The sequence below is a fragment of the Centropristis striata genome, chromosome 16 (assembly GCF_030273125.1).
Source record: "Centropristis striata isolate RG_2023a ecotype Rhode Island chromosome 16, C.striata_1.0, whole genome shotgun sequence".
NCBI lineage: Eukaryota > Metazoa > Chordata > Actinopteri > Perciformes > Serranidae > Centropristis > Centropristis striata.
In genome coordinates this window covers 27576365-27596628 of record NC_081532.1, presented here as the reverse complement: position 1 = coordinate 27596628, position 20264 = coordinate 27576365, and the positions used below count along the sequence as shown (strand labels likewise).

At 40.4% G+C, this 20264-nt stretch overlaps 1 protein-coding gene across 4 annotated transcripts in view; it reads right to left on the bottom strand.

The window, feature by feature from the left end:
* The window catches only part of rnf144aa (ring finger protein 144aa), a 45251-nt gene that overhangs the window by 11677 nt on the left and 13310 nt on the right, over positions 1-20264 (bottom strand). The window contains exons 2-6 of one of the 4 annotated variants that reach the window (XM_059352796.1): positions 17410-17542; positions 7504-7654; positions 4778-4882; positions 3795-3855; positions 1524-1740 (exon numbers count right to left, since the gene is read on the bottom strand). In XM_059352796.1, the coding sequence (XP_059208779.1) occupies positions 1524-1740; positions 3795-3855; positions 4778-4882; positions 7504-7638 (518 nt within the window). In that variant the 5' untranslated portion in view covers positions 7639-7654; positions 17410-17542. The other 3 variants (XM_059352798.1, XM_059352795.1, XM_059352797.1) reach the window with 3 other exon arrangements.

The window sequence follows — 20264 nt, the reverse complement described above, 5'->3', positions numbered from 1 at the left end:
AAGAAAATGAATATCATTTCCAGGGAGTGCAGAAGCTTTATAGCAGCCGATACTGTCACAACATGACCCAACAGGAGAGATTCATATCTTTCTGAAGGTTGAAGAGGTAGTAAAAACATTCGGATAATGTAGACAAATCATTCCTGGAATTGACATTCAATTCAGTACAACACTTTCAAACGATGATGTATGAAAACTTTGAATATTATAAATTTGTATCTACATAACATTCTTGACTTATTTCAAGGCTTTTTTAAACAGTTTCACAAGATTTCAATCATAATACAAAAGAAGCATACAAACGTAATCACAGGCATTACACAAGTCACACAAATGTACAACAACAGCTCCAAAGTGGTGGGTCTACGACAACTTAATCCTCTTCATTTTTGTTTACTTTGTTGTTCTTCCAGAGTCCTTTGGGTACATTCCAGCTACACAGCATTATGACCTCAATGGAATGTTGCTCTCACTTATTTGTGATAAACATTTAACAGCATTTTCCCAAAATATCTCTTTCATTGGCACTCTCATAAGCAGTGAAACAAAGCTCCTTTCTCATTCAGGCATTGAACACAGATATCTGGAATGTTAATATGAGAAATATGATGACGTTTTATCATCCAGTAGTTAATATTATGGCTGCAACCAGTAGTGGAAGATGTATACAGATCTCTTGCTTAAGTAAAAGTACTAATACCACACTGTGAAATGACTCCATTACAAGTAAAAGTCCTGCATTCAAAACTTACTGAAGTAAAAGTACAAAAGTATCAGCATCAAAATATACTCCCACTCAGATTGTTTTATATATTCTAAATATATTACTGGATTATTATTATTATTATTGATGCATTCCGTGTTTTAAGATAGAGCTCATTTTAAAAACTTAATTTACTTTCTTGTGGTTTAATTTAAAAAATGTCTAATCACTTTAAATAGATCATGTTTTTATGTTAATTCTCGAAATGAAAAGTAACTAAAGCTGTCAGATAAATGTAGTGGAGTAAAAAGTACAATATTTGCTACAAAATGTAGTGCAGTTGAAGTAAAAAGTTACATAAAGTCTCGAAAGTAAAGTACAAGTACCTCAAAATTAAGTACAGTACTTGAGTAAATGTACTTAGTTACTTCCCACCACTGGCTGCAACAAACAATTATTGAGTGTGCTTGCAAAAGAACACTATATGTTATACACCGGGCTTATTTTTCTTATTATTATTATTCCGTTTCTTCCGTGATGGACTAGCATCTTTCTTCAGAAATGTTCTAGTTTCCTTGTCCATGAAATGTTAGACAAATGTAAAAAAAAATGGCCATCACAGTTTCTCAAAGACCAAGTATACATATTTAGATTGTTTGATTTGTTCGACTGAGTCCAAACCCACACCAAATTTAGGAAGCTAAAATTAGGAAATTTGGGGCATTTTAGATGAAAAAACACTGTAAATGACCATAATTAATTATAGAGAAAGTTTCAAATGCAGCAGTACATTGGATGCTATGTGGATAAAATGCGGTACCTGTTTTCTCCTGGTAGGAAGGAGGTAATGGGCAGGTTGTTCTCTTGGCAGGCCTGTCCGGGGTGCCAGTTGGCCTTGCAGGCTGAGCAGAACTCGAGGGCACAGACAGCGCACTGGACCAGCTGGGGCAGCGCAGGAGAATCTGCTTCCTTTAGTTGGCACACAGCCTGGCAGGTCGAGGAAGGGCACCACGTCCGGCATGGGTCCAGCAGCACCTCTAATGGAACAAAACAAGTGCCAGCGTCAGCGGACAGCAGCTCTCTAAAGGGTTAGTTAAGACTTTTTATTATTGCAATATTTTTCCTAGTAGAAGGTAGCTGTTAAGTTGTTATAAAATCAAATGTTTTAGCTTTTTTGGGGGGGCAAGACAGCTCCATTGTTGTGGTGGCAGCCGAGGACAAATGAAAGGAAAAGATTTAAAAAAAGACTGGAGGAATACTTCAAATGCAGATGCTTTTCTGCATCAGGGCTCACTGAATGGTTTAGTGAGTATGAAAATTATGTGAATAAAATGCTAGGGCCTTTACAGTCAGCAGATCTCAACCCAGTTAAACAGCTATGCAAGATTTTAGACAAACAAGACTGAGACTATGCTCTCCACCACTATCCCAATTAGACCAAATGATCTTATTAGTCCAATGTCTGTGATTCTCCCTGATTCTGTTTGTCCTTTGCTACGTCTGGCCATCTTTCTGTCTGCTATAGTCAAGTCCCTCTTGATCTTAATTAGATTAACTGATAAAATAAGGGGAATGGTGCTCATCCCTCCAATACAGCTCTACAGACACCAGATTTGTCACCCATCTTTTTGTGATTTGGACGAACAGACATTTTAAGGAAGGCATAGAAGATTTATAACTTGATACAAGGCATTCTGCTCACTTACATTTTATATAATGTATAATTTTCAAGGTTTATTTTGCTTGTGTTGAAAAAAAAAACTTTCATATGATTTTTAGCATTTGCGATCGTCCAACTCGTTTCCATGACGTCTGTGAACTCTTTTGAATAAGCGTGAAAGAGACCAGTTTTTGTTTTGTTTTGCCAGTTCTGTTCTAAGTTGGTATCGTGATGCACTTGCCCTTCTATCCTCTCCTTCCTTCCCCTTGCCTCTCTGCCAAGAACTCGGAGCACACATTCCACATGCACTCTTGGCTCAGCCTGAGAAATATGGAACGGTTACAGCAACTGTTCTGCCTGACTGGACTGGGACATTGATGAGACGGCTGACTGCCTTTATCCAGGCAGCATCAACAGCTATTTTGGAGGCTTTCTGAGGATTTTGTATTCATCCACTGGACCCCCCTCTGTGTTCCTATGTATGTTTTTGTCCTTGTGTCCATGCTTGTTTTTGTTTAAGTGCATGTTCTCTGTACAATTTGTGCCGGTGTGTAGGTGGAGAACCTGCAGGGCGAGTACCATCAAAGAGAGATAGCACGTCTGTGGCGTCGTGGGAACTCTAATATCACTGATTAGCATGTCTACATTGACTGCATGGAGCCACACAGACTTGTCATTATCTTTCCCGCAATGATATCCGAGCCTTTTACCAGTCGGTTAACATTTGTTCTACAAACTGTGTAAAGCGCAGACATTGAATACATAGCTGAAGCAGAGATAAAAGGATTTAACTAAAATATCTTGCTATGCTAAGAGACCTGCATGCATCAGAGTCAGTCAGACAGTTTACGCGTCTAGAGCCGAACCAATCCAATTAGAATCTCTTTAAACAAAGTCTGGGAGGCTTTCCCTTTCATGTATATTTGATGGGAGCTGGTGTTACACTTTGATGAGGATGACAGGGTTGAGTCAGAATACTACAGTACAAACCAGACAAATGTTCGGCCTGAGTACCTGTCAAGAATTTGCCTTGCCTGCGTGATTATTTGTGATTCATGAATGGAACTGGATCCATAATTGTCAGGTGTCAGAAGTCAAACACTTAATTTCGGACCGGTGTTCAGTGCCGAGACTGGCTAGTATGAAATCTCCTGTGCAAACAAATCAAATCTGTTCTATTAGCTTTCAGCTATCCCATGGCTTCATTCAAGAGCTGAAACATCCACAGGGGGTGAATGATTGATGCCGGGGAGCAGCAGTTGGGCCGCACTTGCAAGACGGGATTGGCGTCATCCTTTTGTGTGTCACAATAAAATACAGTATCCTTGGAGGACGGGAGGGTCCACGTGAGTGTGCGATTGACAGCTGTTGCCCACGCACCACCCACTGAGGAGTGCTGTAGCTAACACCGACGTACTGCGGCTGACTCACCCCTTTCAAACTGAAGCTTCTTGTATCTCTGCATCATCTCCGTGGCCACCATGCACTCGATCTACAGGGAGCGAGGAGACGAGAAGTGGGAGGGAAATAAGCAGGTCATTGTGCATATTTATAGACAGAAGCTGCAAGAGGCAATTATACATCCAGTATGTGGATATCATTTTCAGAACAATGCCAAATTCTAATTTCTACAAGTTCAGAACTTGATTACACCAATGAGGCCCTTTCTTCCATTCTCACACAAAAAAAACACCAGAATGTATTCAAAGTGCATACGCGGGCCCACTCAAGGTTAAATGCTCTCATTTATTGGGCAATGAAATGAGCATTCAGGCTTTGTAAAAGAGCAGTCAATTACAAGGTGAGGGCATGGCTGTCAGTGCAGACAGGGATGAGGCATGCTTTGCCTGAGTGGCAGGAGAAGCCGGGGTTCCATTAAGGGCCAGTGACACTGATTGATTAGAAACATAAGTCCGTGGTGTGCTGAACCATGCTGTGCCTACGGGCCTCCGAGACCAAGTGAGAGAGTCAGTGAGTCCATCAACCAAACTGCCTGGAGGATAAGAAACGCTATGCCCTCGGATCGACCTCAGCTGCTCATTATAATGAAATAAACACTCTGGCAGGTGGAGCGCAGTGGTCATATTGAGTAAAGCTGGATGCTTTGAGGGAGCGTAGAGGTGTTAAACTAACCGTTAATTTTGTCAACTTGTACTTTATTATGTGGGAGGAAAAAGAGCAGCATGACAGAAGGTTTGTGGTGGGAAAAAAACAACCTGTAGAGATATGCTGCTGTTGTTTTGCTTATTTAAAGCACATGTATTCAGCCAGGTCTGCATGTGCTACATTTGCATGTACATAACGTAGCTTGTAGGTGTGAAAATAAAAAGTGGTTTCTGGATATTACTGCAGTGATCAGTAGTTAATCTAATGACAATACGAGTGAAAATCTGCCTTTAACTTCTTATCAATACCTCATTTTCCTGCAAGTGTCCTCTTTTGGGGCAGGCAGAGTCTGGACAGCTAATTGCAGTTTCAAGGCCTTCTTTAATCAGGAGCTCCACATACTGCTTCAGGCACTGAGGAGAAAACAGACAGACAGACAAATACAACATTGACCCAGTTCAATATTCAGACAGTCAGTCAGACGAAAACAAAAGTTGGTAAACAAACCCTGGCCTAACAGTCGCTTTTGAACACTATCTCTGTCTGCCGCCTCAGAAGAAGCTAGCGAACTGGTGAAGAAAAAAAGAGCATTTAACAGCTAAAGAGCGTGATATTTCCCTCAGGAATTGATGAAGATGAAACCAAAACAGAGGAAACAAGAGTCCAAATTTATGCTTATGTTCCTGTGTGTCTGCTGGAAGTTTATATACACAATTGTTTGCGAACATCCAACTTTACAAGGTGATATAATATCAGTGTTGTGATTCCAGGTTCTGCTGCATTCAGGTAGCCTCCCAAAACATTATTCAATGCTGATTTACATAAAAGTAGCTTTTGAAGAATATAACTTCTAGTATTAGCTCTTTTGGGGGAAGCCACTGTTGCAAATTACATTTATGAAAACAACTGATCCTTTAAATAACTAAATCTAACAGATTGTGTTATATTAAATACAATTTCCATTTAAAAGACAAGACCCGCTCTAGCATTTAATTAGCTTATTAGCATATATCAAATATCATGGTGATAAAATATATCAGGCAGTCTTTGTGTTTATATTGTGGTGTCCTGCTGTGGAATAAACTGCTAACAGAACTTTTGGTAATTACAGTCACCGCCCAGACTGTGTTCTAGGAAGTAGAGTCTATTTATAGTGGTCATTCGTGAACATTGTTTCCTCATCTCTGGACGAGAATGGTTCAGCACTGACAGCCAGTGGGTGTGTCTATTCCTCTGTCCAAGATTTTTCACACGGGAACAGTGTTACACAAGATAGATGTGACATTTGCAATGGATCCTGAGGTCATTACTCATTTTAATACAGTGGACATCTTGTGTGGCTCTTATGACATTTAGAACATTTACATAGCAGCAAACAAAATTTTGTTATGTAAAAATATAGTAGAGTGAAAGTCACGCTCCCTCTTTATGTTTTGTAATCCAAGCTTCACTAGTCTTTGTTTTGGTAGCGTGTAGCATGTGCTTGTTAGCATATATGTGCCCTCCCTTTTGTTGGCTGGCTAATAGCAACTGCAGAGTGATGAGCATTACCCAAGCCAGGTGTGCACAGGAGAGCAACAGCCTTGTTTCCACTATGGGGAAAAGTGGCCACTGGGAAAGTCCAGGCCACACCCTCTCAAAAGTACGCTCACTCTGTGTGTCTCCACTACAAGTTAGCCTCCTGAGGGATTTAGAGTCTCTGGAGGTGACGTATGGTTTTCACATACATGTTGATCACATAAGCGACGGATAAGCCACGTACTGTGCACAATGTCAGCAGCTGATCATAAACAAAGCAGCATGGCTAATTATGCACAGCGTCTCCTCTGATCATAAACATAGTGATTGTGAATTAACCGACATTGCTAACAGAGTGTCCGGTGCTTGTTGTAAACAAACAGAGATCACTAAGTGAACACCTCCTGTAGGAGCAGCACATACACACTGTACTGCTACAGAGCTAACTGTTAGCCTATTAGCAATTTGCAGATTGGGCGCTAAGGGGTTAACATCCCCTCAGGCTCTGCAGCTGGGAGAGACTGCTACAGGAGGTTTGGGCGGTAGTGGAAACAGCCCTAATGCCACTGAAGGGCCAGGTGTGTAAGGAGCACTCTCAGGTTCTCCCCCAGGTTGCCCCCAGTGAGTGTTAGCTAACCCCCATTAGCTCTAACAGCAATAGACACAGAGCACACTTAAGCCCCGCCCCCACCAGAGGGGTAAACAATCCATCTCTCTCCATTGACTTTGTATTGAATGAAGGAGCTTTCTTGTCATTTTGTCTATTAGGAAATTACAGAAAAATGTCTTAAAGCTGCTGTCTGTTGAAATGCATTACCAATAGACAAACTAACCCAGAACTAAGTTTTTAAAATCTGAAGAACCGAAAAAAGGAACTTTTAAGAGGACAAAAGTGGATACAGACGTATACAGATTTGAGACACCAGCATAATTTACGTATTCAGTACATGTTGTCACTAAGTCATACATCCAAAGTCAGTTTTATGCTAAAGCTCTATGTTAGTCTACGTTACTTGTGTTGTAGTAGAATGTGGATAATTCTGAAAGCTCTGCAGTATTAAATGCCTGAGCTTGCTAACACATGGCTAACATTAGCTTGTTAACAGTCAACTTTTCTAACTTTTTACTAAAATAATCATATTATACGCTTAATCTCATAGTACTAGCTAGAAATACACATTTTGTTCACGTTTCAGCCCATTGTTGGGTATTGCGGGATTTGTCCGCCTCACCACAAGAGGCCGTGGTCTTTAGAGTATGACGTGTGTCTGTCTCTATGCTGCTGTTGTTAGCCCTGTCAGCATGGTTAGCATGACTAGCACTGTTAGCCACCACCATTTCTTGCCATATACACAACATTAATTTACTTCTGAAAATACTACACAGCAGTCAGTTTGGTGACTTCTGTTCTTTGAAGTGTACTGTAAAGTAACTTTTTTTCTATATCTGCTTATAATATATTGATTAAAGTCATAATTCTGGAGGAAAATGTGTTGTTCATAGAGCTGCTGCTCACCAGTGTACAGAAGACACATTGGCACTGTGTGATGGTGGTCATCTGCTCCAGAGGGAACTCTCCAAGGCACAGCTTACACGAGACCAGGGGGTCCACGGCCAGCTCCCAGGTGGGACGGTACCGTGCGGTGGTCATCTTCACCGCCACCGAGCTGAAACACAAAAGAAAGAGGGAGAAAAAGACAGAGAGCTGCGGTCAATGAAGCCAAATGCATCCTGAAATAAAGTGAACAAAGTGGAATGGGTAATGCTCATAATCCTGCTGATGACAAAGAAAATCCTTAAAGTGCGAATTTATGTGGCTCAGTTTTGTTTGTGTCTACATAATAAATCCAGAGTCCAAGCTGTGCTTTATTTGTTGGGACACAAGCAGCACGACTGTATGAGAACAGACTGAAAATGCATTGTGTCCAGTGCGCGCAGACACACACACACAGACACACACACACACACACACACACAGACAGGCCTGCTGTATGCAGCGCTCTGCCTAAATGGCCCTTGTCAGCCGTTCATTTTTATTCCAGGCCTCATGCTTTCTTGTTAAGAAAAAACAGTTCAAAAGCCACTGAAACTCCTGTAGCTATCAGCTATCTCAGCTCCTTGTGAAATTTCCACTTGGGATGAAATAACACTTTTTTTCCCCTTAACTGCGCGTCACCGCATCTCTTTTGTGAGAGTCAGAAAGGGTTATTTTAGGCCGTCTCGTCTCACTCTCTCTTTCCCTCTGCATATGAGAGCGAAGAGCACCCACTCGGCTGTTTACAGGAAGTGGTACCGTGTACACGACGTCAACACTGTCAAGCTCTCCCTTCGCTGCTTAGCAACCGGCTGAAGAAGGATTTCAAAGGTGGAGGGGGCAATGGATGGGAGGGAGAAAAGCATGGCAGAGGAGAAGAGACATGGAGAGATGACGTTTTGCTTTCATTGGGCATACAGTCTGCAGCTGCCCATTCACAGACATACAGGAAAAGCACAGCCAGTGGGATGAGAGTGGCTAAATACATATAGCGTTCACATAACAACTTTATGGACTCTTGTGCTGTGTACGTGTGCGACCCAGAGAGGGGGGTGGAGAGAAAAAGAGAGGCAGTATGTTCTGGTTTAGCAGAGATATGATATCACTTCACACCACCATTCTTAACTCTTCTTTTAAGAAGGAGGAAAAACTGCATCCACCATAGGGTAACTTCATTAGGGTGACAGAACCTACAGATGATAAATAAAACTGAGCCAGAGACCAATCTATTGTGATAATGAGGTAAATCCAGGGAGTCGTGTGCTGGGCTGTTGCCTTTGGTGCAAGGTAGAGTGAAGAACATCTTAATCTAATTTTTTTTCATTTCATAACTTGCTATCCCTTTGTTCCCATGTAATACAGACAACTATTGGGTCAGCCACGAGTAAGGTTACTGCTGTTCAAGGAGAGAGAAGAGAGGAATATTCCCAATGGACACTTAAGTGAGGATACATGAGTACATCCTATGTGGAAGTCTATTATTAGACAGACACTCATTGAAAATCTGTGAGTGATTGGATACTGCAGCTGACGAGGCGAAGTGCATTGCTACACTGTAAAACTACAAGCAGAGACAGAAGATATGGAAGCAGTAATGTAGGTGTAGGAGGAGGTTTTTTGATCATAATTTGGACAAGTTTATTGGAAAGATGATCAGTGAGGGTTTTAGAAGGCAGATGGCATCTTATTTTCCCTACTTTAACATGCATCTTGGCACAGTCAAGGGGATAAATATAGTCCATTGGACAAGCATATTATTTTATTTTAAAAACCTTTAGCTGTCTTGTGTCTTTGCTTTTTAGCAAAACACACATTTTGATTGTCTGCAAGTGTAGTTTCCCATTTAGTCACAGTAGAGTAACCAAACGAGATAATCACATTGGGCACATTTCATTTTATTACTAAAAAGATTAATAGACTATTTTAACACATAATGAGACCAGCCTCATCATACTTTTTTTCAGTAATGAATCTACAAGAGGAAAAACTAAGTGTGCACGAATAACTCCAGATGCAAATTTGAAAAAGCCAATTAACAGAAAGGAAACTGCCTGTCAAACAGTCTATTTAAATGACAATATGCAAAATATTTTTATTACACTGATAACATGAATTAAAAACTCTAAAACACGGCAGTACAGACTAGCCCATTGGGCCCGTAGCTGCTCCCAGTAAATTATCCATTCAGATCACGCTTCAAGAGGAAAAATGTCTCATTTGATAAAATCTGAATCCTCAATTCTCCTTCCTTCGCATCTTTTCATCATTTCAAGTAGGAGGACTGAGGAGGAAATATGAGGTGCACCTCATGTCTGACTCACTCAAAATCACCTGGCATTCACCCATCTATCCACCATCCATCACGCTGACCAGAATGCACTGAGTGATGAGGAAGCTCTATTATGTGGGTGCTCAGCTCGTATACAAAAACTTAAATGGCAATTTGTTATCAGGATGGAGCCAAGGACTTACAAACATGACCCTCTTGGGAGTGTGTGGGAAGGCGTGTGCTTTGGTAGTCCGAAATAATACATGGAAGAGAACTTTCCTAGTAATTAAATCACATAACTGAAAATGAGCCATATTTATAGTTACAAATGAGCAGTGTGTGTGAGCTATAAAGCAGGTCTCTGTAGGTGTGGGGAAAATTATTCTAGATTCATTGCAACTCTCTTGGAAGATTATGTCTGGATGCAGAAAAGTCGTTGTTGTTGATGACCTGTGACTGGGTTGTATGGTGTTTTTTTGTTTTTATTTTATTTTATTTTTTTGTACGTCAGGGCGAGGCATCCTAATGGAAAATGTGTTTAGGACAAACAGATATTTCCCGGAATACCCCCAGGACAAAAGGGATTTTTGGATGTGGCCCATGTATAATTACTGTTTAGTAAATAAAACTGAATCAAGAGAGAATCAAGATCTCTGGGAGAAGATTGAGTAAGCTGTAAGCTATTAGAAGGCAGTAGGAGGCAAAGTCCTGCTATGGTTCTGCTACAGCTAAAAGAGCTAACAGTTAACAGAGCTCACAGCTAACAGAGCTAACAGTTAACAGAGCTCACAGCTAACAGAGCTCACAGTTAACAGAGCTCACAGCTAACAGAGCTCACAGCTAACCGAGCTAACAGTTAACATAGCTAACAGCTAACCGAGCTAACAGAGCTCACAGCTAACAGTTAACAGAACTGACAGTTAACAGAGCTCACACCTAACAGAGCTCACAGCTAACAGAGCTCGCGGTTAACAGAGCTTCAGTTAATGGAGCTCACAGCCAACAGGGCTAACAGTTCACAGAGCTAACAGCTAATAGAGCTCACAGCTAACAAAGCTAATAGTTAACAGAGCTCACAGCTAACAGAGTTAACAATTAACAGAGCTAACAGTTGACAGAGCTCGCAGCTAACAGAGCTAACAGTGAAGAGAGCTCACATCTAACAGAGCTAACAGTTAACAGAGCTAAAAGCTTAATGAGCTAACAGAGCCAATACAGTTTACAGCTAATGGAGCTGAGAGAGCTAACATAGCCAACAGCTAACACAGCTAAACACATGGCAGGAACTAAAGTAAAAAGTAGTCACACACCGAGAAGAAGTTCACTCTTTCGGATTGTGACAGACATTTTGGACGACATGTGCTTATCACTAAAAATGATTGCCAGGGGAACGCTATCAACACCTCTGTAGTAGAGTCTCAATACTGACAGCAGTTCCACAAGGACTGAAATGAGTCTTTATCTGTCTCCATGTCTAAGCGCCTGAACTCTATTAGCCCTGTGGCAAAAAAAAAGAAAAAAAGACTGCCGGTAAAAAGCAATTTGCACTATACAGAGCAGGACTTTCTAATACTGTGTGCGCTTTTACATTCAAATTTGTTTCTCTCCTCCCAGGTTTTATATTGGCTGAGCTAATACTGACAGACTGGGTCGATGGGGACAAATGAAATAGTTTTGTAAGGATGGCCTGAGGAGAGGAGAGGGAGGGAGAAAGAGGGGAAAATGAGTTTTCATGAGAAAAGGTGGTGCAGTGCTATCCCTCTGCTGCATTATTAACTACATGGTCCATTATCGCCGAGAAGCACACACACAAACACATATATATACATTATATGCATGCAGGCCTCGCATACGCTGTCTGAGTTCATTTCAAATATAGCCTCTCCAGAAATATATGCTCTGAAAAGGTCAGGTTAGAAAGCTAAAGATCAATAAAGCAGGAGTCAGAAATGAGTCAGAAGTCAAACATCCATTCTGAGAAGTGGTCACCATGTGTCAGTCATCAGTCTGAAGGCGCTCCACTCATTGCTTCACTGGCTGCAGCAGCACTTCTCCATTAATGACTTAGTAACCAAGAGACAAATACATAAACACACACACACACACACACACACACACACACACACACACACACACACACACACACACACACACACACACACACACACACACACACACACACACACACACACACACACACACACACACACACACACATTAAGAATCCATTGCATAACAGGGGTGGGAATGGTCATGGAGGAGCAATTGAGGAAAACTTCTCCAGGGAGCTTGCTGCAGTATACTTGATACCATCCATTAAAGCTTTCTCTTTTTTTATCTACAGCTACACACAGAAGCCCTGAGAGGCAAGTGAGAGAAAACATCATAGTGATCCATTTTCTAAATTGTTTTCTCTTGACTTTTTTAAAATCTATCCATCAAAAAAGTTGAAAGATGAAATAAAAAGTTCTGCCCGGTTCTCACTTGCCTTCTGTAGATGAATTATACTGTATATTGTGTAAAATAAAGATCACCAAGAACTCAAAGCATAGATATTTCTACAAATCCTCGGCCAATTCTAATCTTAAAAGCAAACTGGCTAAAACTCACATCATTAAATGTCCTCCCTCCAGTGCTTTTAAATGCTTACAAGAGCCACAATACAAGACAAAGACTAACAAATATACAGTATATGAAGCTTGGACATGAATTGATTTTATCGCTTACTTTGAATTTATGGTTTAGGTTGATGTTAAAAAATGAAAATTGATTTTCACTTTAGCTTGGGTAATTACGGTACAGAACTGCCACTGAGCTCCCATAGTTCAATACTGTTATTTATAATAACAAAGTGAAGGCCTTCACTTTATCAATCTCAATTTTATGTTTATCATTTTCACATCATAAACAACTCCTTTTTGAATAATTATTTTGTCTTCTGTTGTTTGTTTTTAAGGGAAAGAAAAATGGTAATTGTAAATCCAGTGTGGTAGAAAATGAAGGACTGTATATTGTGGCTCCCATATAAACTTATTTTCTATTTCTACAGTAGGTCTGATTAAATTTATGGATAAAATGCTGCTTCCAAACACGACCTGTCAACACATGCCTTTGCTGGGTAAAGTGCAGATATTGCAAAATGCTGAAAGTTCATTTCTTGATGTTTGTTCAAGCCAGCAACACTGCCCTGATGTATCATCACAGCAAAAATAAAGTAATGTTTGCAATCTTTGTTAGTACTGAATGACTCATCAATTCTCCGGTTAGCTGATAAACAAAAACTTTTGATTAACCTTCTTCATATAATTGTACATTGACTTTTGTTGTGGACTGAAAAACAAGATATAACAGCGCAAGCTCCAAGAAATACGATGTGGAAAATGCCCGATAATCATTTTTTTAAAATTATAAAACAAATGAAATTTTAATATTATATTTAAATGTCAATAGAGACTGATACTAGACTGATATTTGCTACCACACCCTTAATCTGTTATTTGGTTAGTGTCAACACCAGATACCAGCCCTGCTCTGCATTAAAAAAAAAGCTGCTTCATCGTAAAATTACAAAATTCTAATTCCCACCTGAGTAGCCTCAGACAGGGACAACCTGAGGCCTCACACAGGCTTTACATCCATGAAGAACAAAACTCAACTAAGTACTCTCAATGCACCAGTGTGTACAATCTGCAGTCACAGAGGAGAGAGAACACTGAAAAAAACAATGTGAGAAAGAGAAAAATAAGGGGCAAACAATCTGCCAGCTCTCCATTTTCACCTGGTCTGACAGCTTTCACCATGTGTAATTATATAATGTCACATCAAAGCATTACATAAGACTCTATTTATATACTTCACCTATGGCTGATGTGAAAGAAAGCTGCTAACAACTGTTAGCTGATCTGGGAGTGGGAGCAGCCCACGCACTTTTTCTCACTCACATAATACACAGATGAACATTCTTTCAGCACATGCACAAAGCTTTCCTTCAGCTGATGCACAAGAATGTGCTGTCAACCAATTAGACGAGTCGGAGAGGGTGGAAACTGAATGCAAGCTAGAGAGAAAGACTGAGACCATGCAGATAATATTCTACCTGAAGTCTGGGCACTAGCCGAGGCAGTAGATGTTCAATTGTGTCATTATTTGCTGCAGCAGAATTAATGTAGTGAGAAGCATGATATGATAGCAGCTGACTCCAACAAACTTTGCTCCGACTGGCTTATCAGCGAAACCTTACCTTACTCTTGTCAACATTTCTGTCTGGCAAACAATCATTTGCTACAGTCTCCCTGGATGTGCAGCAGTAATTGCATCCCACAAACACATATGCAAAGCATGTGATTTCATTCACCTCGAAATCCACATCATTTGAATCACCTGAAATCACGGCACAATGACCAGCAATTTGTTCTGAGGGAGCTCAGGGTCTGTAATGAGCACTTAGTGATCCTGCCGTCTGCTCTCCCCTCCCCGTCCCCGTTCCTTCCTGCCATTCCTCCCCCAACAGTTCAGCCCTGCTCCACATGGCCAATTAGTAAGGCCTTTAAGTTTCACTTATGTCATATCCTCTCTGTGTCCACTGCTGCAGAGAAAAGGAGAGAGACGGAGAAAAAGGAAAGAGAAAGAGAGGGGGGCAGTGGCAATGTGACAATTTTGTCCATTTTCCAGACTCCCTGGGCTCACCTTTACTGCCTGCGATTACTTCTTGTCACCTTGTTGTTAAAGCTCCCACTGGGTAACCAAACAAACAGGCAGAACAAACCCCAGATAAAGCACATGCCTGCACAGTCAAGCACGTGCATGCAGACAAACATGGCTCTTCTGTGTGTAGCTGAGCTGCAGTCTAATTCAGTAGTTCGCAACCTTTTTGAGTCGCGACCCCCAATTTAACATGCATGTTGTCTGCGACCCCCGCTCACTGAACACAAGCTCCACGCACAGTTCAGATCATACAAACTCAGTTGATACGACGTATTTTGGACAAATAATGAAGCAGACAACAACTAAAAACAGTCAGCTTCAAGCCAGAGACTCCTTGTAAAGTAATAACTTGCTACTTTGGCATTTGTCAGAAAAGACACAAAATTAACCAAAAAAGAATCAAATTGACAACAAAATGATCAAAAAAAGACACAAATTGACCAAAAAATGACCAACAAAAGACACAAAATGACTAAAAGAGACACAAACTGACCACAAAATGATAAAAAAAGACACAAAATGACTAAAAGAGACACAAAATTACCAAAAAAAGACAAAATTACTAAAAAAAAAAAAACACAAAATGACCAAGAAAGACATAAAATGACAAAAAAAAGACACAAAATGACAAAAAAAAAAAGACATTAAATGACCAAAAAGACTAAAACACATTAACACATGAACACTTTAACACAGTGGAGACAGAGCTGACTTCCAAAATGATTTGGCGACCCCCAGAAATCAAATTGGGGTCGGGACCCCAAGGTTGAGATTTGCTGGTCTAATCGATGAGCTGATTAACAGAAAGAAATGCCATATTTTTTTAAAATCAATTAATCGTTAAAAGTAACTTCTGTTTTCAGCCTCTCAAATAGAGTAATGCTCTGCTTTTTTGTTTGATAACTATAACTGAATATTGGGGGTTTGCACTGACAAAACAAGACATTTACACACCATCCTGGACTCTGAGAAAGTGGGATGGACACATGTTTTAACATTTACTGATATTTTATAAACCAACTGATGAAGCAAGCAAATAATTGGCAGATTAATTGATTAAAATTAAAATAAATGGGAGGAGCATACAGTCACCATTAGTAATGCATTTCACTTATTCTCTGTCATGTGATCAACAGTCAATGACTCCTCAAAAGCTTGAAAATTCAGATTCTTCCTCTGTAAAAGCTTTGAAAATTACACTGACCATTATTTCAGTCCGACTCAAATTAACAAGTAGAATAATCAGAATAATTGAATCATGATTGTGAGGATTTAGATCTCTTTGTCATCTCTGCCCATTCTTCAGCAAATTAAATACATTCAAAAGATTTCCCATAACCATTATTCTTCTGAAATATGATGCATTGCTCTGATATTAATCGAGCATGTCCAACTGTTGTTATGTTTGAGAGTTTTTTTAAGCAATACACTACAGTGCTATAGTACATTGCATTAATGGTGTTCCTATTATTCCTATTATTGTGTCAGCTGGATATACTTTGTAAACCAGGCAAGTGCATTATTATTATAGCAGAGTTTTTCTGTTACATTATATTCTACATGCTGTTGTCCTGGTGACAGGGTGAAAGCATAGTTGGTAAGTACACAATGTGACCAACTTAGAGTACAAATTACACCTACAACAGACACCAACTCCTTTACAACACTACTATCATTAAATCCTCCGCATCTCACTACAGTGGACCTGGAGTAGCTCAGCTGCTAATGCTCAGTCTTGAAAGAAGACACATAATAAGCAATGGTTTACTTTTGATGGCCACCTGGAGAGTAACTAATGCCAATCAACTTTGGGTCCCACCTAACCAGAGACATAAACATATGTGTGGAGAACAGATCTCCCCGCTCATACACTATGCAATCATAAGATGTTCCAGCAAATCGCCTGTGGTCAGATACACAACAGTAATCTGAGGCACAGATTCTGCCCTTGCCTGGATCGTCATCGACATCTTCTGAATTATTCATACAGTAATAATAAATGATTCCTCTGAAACAGTCATGCAAATGCAAAAACCAAGAAGTACCTTTCAGCCAACAATCGAACCACAATAAATAATAAAAAGAGTTATCTGTCGGCAAGTTTACAACTCTCAATATATTTACATAGTCCATCTCCTTCATGTGAAACATGTCACAATACACAGTAAGGACATCTGCTGATGGAAAAATACCATTGATAAATCATGCCAGCATCTATTTCGAGCGTGTTTATCGTAGGCAGAATGTAGGTCGTGGGAGTATATGGGCCATAGGTTCATGTAGATCATGCAATACGTTACAAACACATGACTCCATCCACTAACCCACATTTGTACCCCAAAGCACAGACACGGGGACTTTATTTTTGGACAGCTCAATCACTGAAAGTGAAAGGTGACATGCCTTGGTGGAGGGACGGCGGTTGGGGACAGTCTCCGTCTGTCCTTGACATGGAGGGGGAGCACTAAGAGGCTAGCTCAGAGTGGTGATAGGCCTAGTTTTTCCATGCCCTGAGGAGTTATACAATCACCCAGATGTATTTTGGCATTATGAGAGGAGTGGAGAAGCTGTGTATGTGTGTGTATGTGTGGTTGTGCGTGTGTTTGTGTGGTGGTGTCAAGCAAGTCAAAGTCCGTTTTGCAGTTTGGGCCAGACAGACACTGACAGTGGTCATGCCTGGGCATGTAGGGCCCGTGGTTTCATGCCTACTTGGTCCCTTGCCATTTTTTCTGCTGCAATGCAAACTAAATATCTTCTCTCTAAGCAGAGTATACAGTTACTGCAAGGGCTGTGATTGGTCTGCCTGAGTGGGGTTTTATTTACTTAAGAGGTGAAAGAATGACTAACTCATCTTTTTTTCTTAGTAAATGTGTTTCTTCTGATCTAGCAAAATATGGTCTCTGCCTTTTACTCACAATCACTGACACATCTCTTCTTCTTTAGGCAATGGACCAGTTTTTGGTATTCAAACAGGCTTTGGTTTGTAGTCCGAGTGGTATTGGCCAATCACATTTGAGCGTGCTTTGGTTGAATGAAGGTAAATTGTCCCTGTGGAGAAAAAAATTAGGTGAAACACATCGGTCAAAATGTGATCTCAGTCCATCTAGACCAGGGGTCTCAAACTCACATTACCTGGGGGCCACTGGAGGCAGTATTAAAATGACCAAAAAAAGACACAAAATGACCAAAAAGACACAAAATGACCAAAAAAGACACAACATTATTAAAAAAAAGACACAAAATTATTTAAAAAGACACAAAATGACCAAAAAAGACACAACATTATTGAAAAAAGACACAAAATTATTTTTAAAAAAAGTAATTAAAGGGACCTTCCACACACAACACGGTAAAGTTGCATTCATATAAAACTCACATTAAACTTTCATTTCAAGGCGAGGGCCACAAAATATCGTCACAAGGGCAGGAATTGGCCGGTGGGCCGCGAGTTTGAGACCCATGGTCTAGACCCAAAACACCTACAAAAACTATCAATACGGTTGCTCATCGGACTGTGAACAATGAGCAGTGAAGGGAAGAGGAAGTCTTGGCCGTCCAAGTCCGTTATCCCAATGTCCTAACATCTGGATATCCAGATATCTGCTGTCTACACCAGAAGCCCAGAAATCTTGGAGATTGCCCACAGATGCTAAATCATCGTCAGACAAATAGCCGAGAGGTTCTGAGATTGCAACTAAAACACTAAAACAGAGAAGTAAAGGGCGGCCTCAAGGGTCAGTTCATGCTCTAATCAGCGCTGAGCATGGAGGATCTGTATAACAAGGGCAGTACTCCTCCACAGAGGGATAAAAATGACCATAAATGGCAAAAACAGGAAATCTGCAATCCAGAAGGTACATAGACTCAATGGTTATTATTTTCACAACTGTGTCAACAGGTGAAGGAAGGTACCGTGACCTCGGTGAACACAGCAAATCTACACCACATTTACCAGAAAACATCGTCTGTCAGCAGAGATAAGATTCTCACAGCCTTAATGCCACCCAGACGTAGAAACAACAAAGTTGTCCTTGGACAAAAGACAGACACAAAGCAGAACAAAAACAGACGAGTGAGTTTGGTTTAAAAAGAAAGAGGAAGGAAGGAAGATTGGGAAAAGAATGTGATCATGCAAAAGTGATTGAAATGGGGCAGAAAAAGATAAAAGGAAAAACAGACGCAAGAAATAATGTGAACGTGTAATAAAAAAGGGCAATTTTTTACGCTCTTGTTCCCTCCTAAGTGGACTGCTAACGAGCTGGAGCTACAGCAGAATTTAGGGAATGACAGTTAATATTCATGAGATTCAATAGTATTTGAAATGTTCCGTTTGGTCCTTTAACTTTTTAAGAGTCTACAATGGAGGAATATTCAATGCTTGTCTAACTGGACCCCTTGTTGGGCGGCACTCAATGACTTTTAAGTCCCTTAAGCGCGTCTTCCAATTAAGATTTGGAATACTTTTTTCCTCACTTGAATGAGTCAGTAGATAACTCGTCAGTACCTGGAGCAGACAGAGAAAACCCCACCCTGCCGTTGTGATTTCACATGAAAGAAAAAAGACTTGATGACATATTTGCGAGCAACATGCTGAGGCATGAGGCTATTCTTTCCCACAAAGTCTTATTGTTTTGGGGCGTCAATGCCAGACTTTACTGAACAAGGGTGACAACATACAGTTCTCCACAACACAAAGGCTCACAAAGAACATAAAAACAAAGATAAAACAGCAAGAATAACGTCCTTATTTGAGACAGTCATATATTGCCGAGGCCACATGTGCTTAAAACAAGGCTTTAAGCTATGACAATAGGCTTGCTCTCCCCTCCAAAAAGCCATCGAGGCTCACATTAATGTCTCAGAAGCTAAGTGAAGACGACAGGCGTGCCACATTGAGCCTATTTCTATTGACAGATGCAGAGAGCCCGAGCAAAGGGTCGACTTTGCTGGCAATCTGTTGTCACTCACTGCTCTACAGTTGCAGTCATTGTCTTAACATACACACTATAACCAGATTACAATGAATAATCTGATTAAATTCAGAAGTCGTGACGATCTTTTACCTGTACTGTATTTATAGAAACAGTCTTTGGTCCAAACACACTCCAGACATTTATTCGAACGTCATAAAAAATGCTCAGCTCAGCAGGCTATAAAACATGTTTGGACTCAACTGCTCTTTTATTTGTGTTATCATGGGAGGTTTTCAGTTTGTCATTAAAAGACAGTTATATCACTCCATAAAGGATTCCCTTTGTACTTCCATCCAAAACGGAACCCAACAAAATTAAACTGGCAAAACTTACTGTTTCGAAACTCCCTCAATTTTGTTGGTTAATGTTGTTGGCTTTATTTTGATTATTTCACAGAGGCTTTTTTAATAGGTTGTTTTTTAAATTATTTTCCTTCATCTTTGAAGTAAGCCTCATTAGAATTCTTTGTGAAACCCCATCCAAAACAACATACGGAAAAAAACAAACCCAACAAACCGACGTGGTTGTCTTTTAATGGGAGCTGAACAGATTTACTAAATTGACAGTTCTTTTCTCCAAAGGAATCTCAATTTTCACCAACGCAGCAAACCAACACAAGGGCACACCCACTGAGGGCCATGGCTGAAGACCAACAAATAAGGGCTGTATTCACACTGTCTGACAGTGACGTAACTGGCGGGCACTTTAGCACACTGCTGCCAGCGTTTGAGCAAGAAAAAAAAGAGGCCCTGTGGCTGTAAGCCAAGAAACGTGTGACAGCCCATAGACAGCCTATT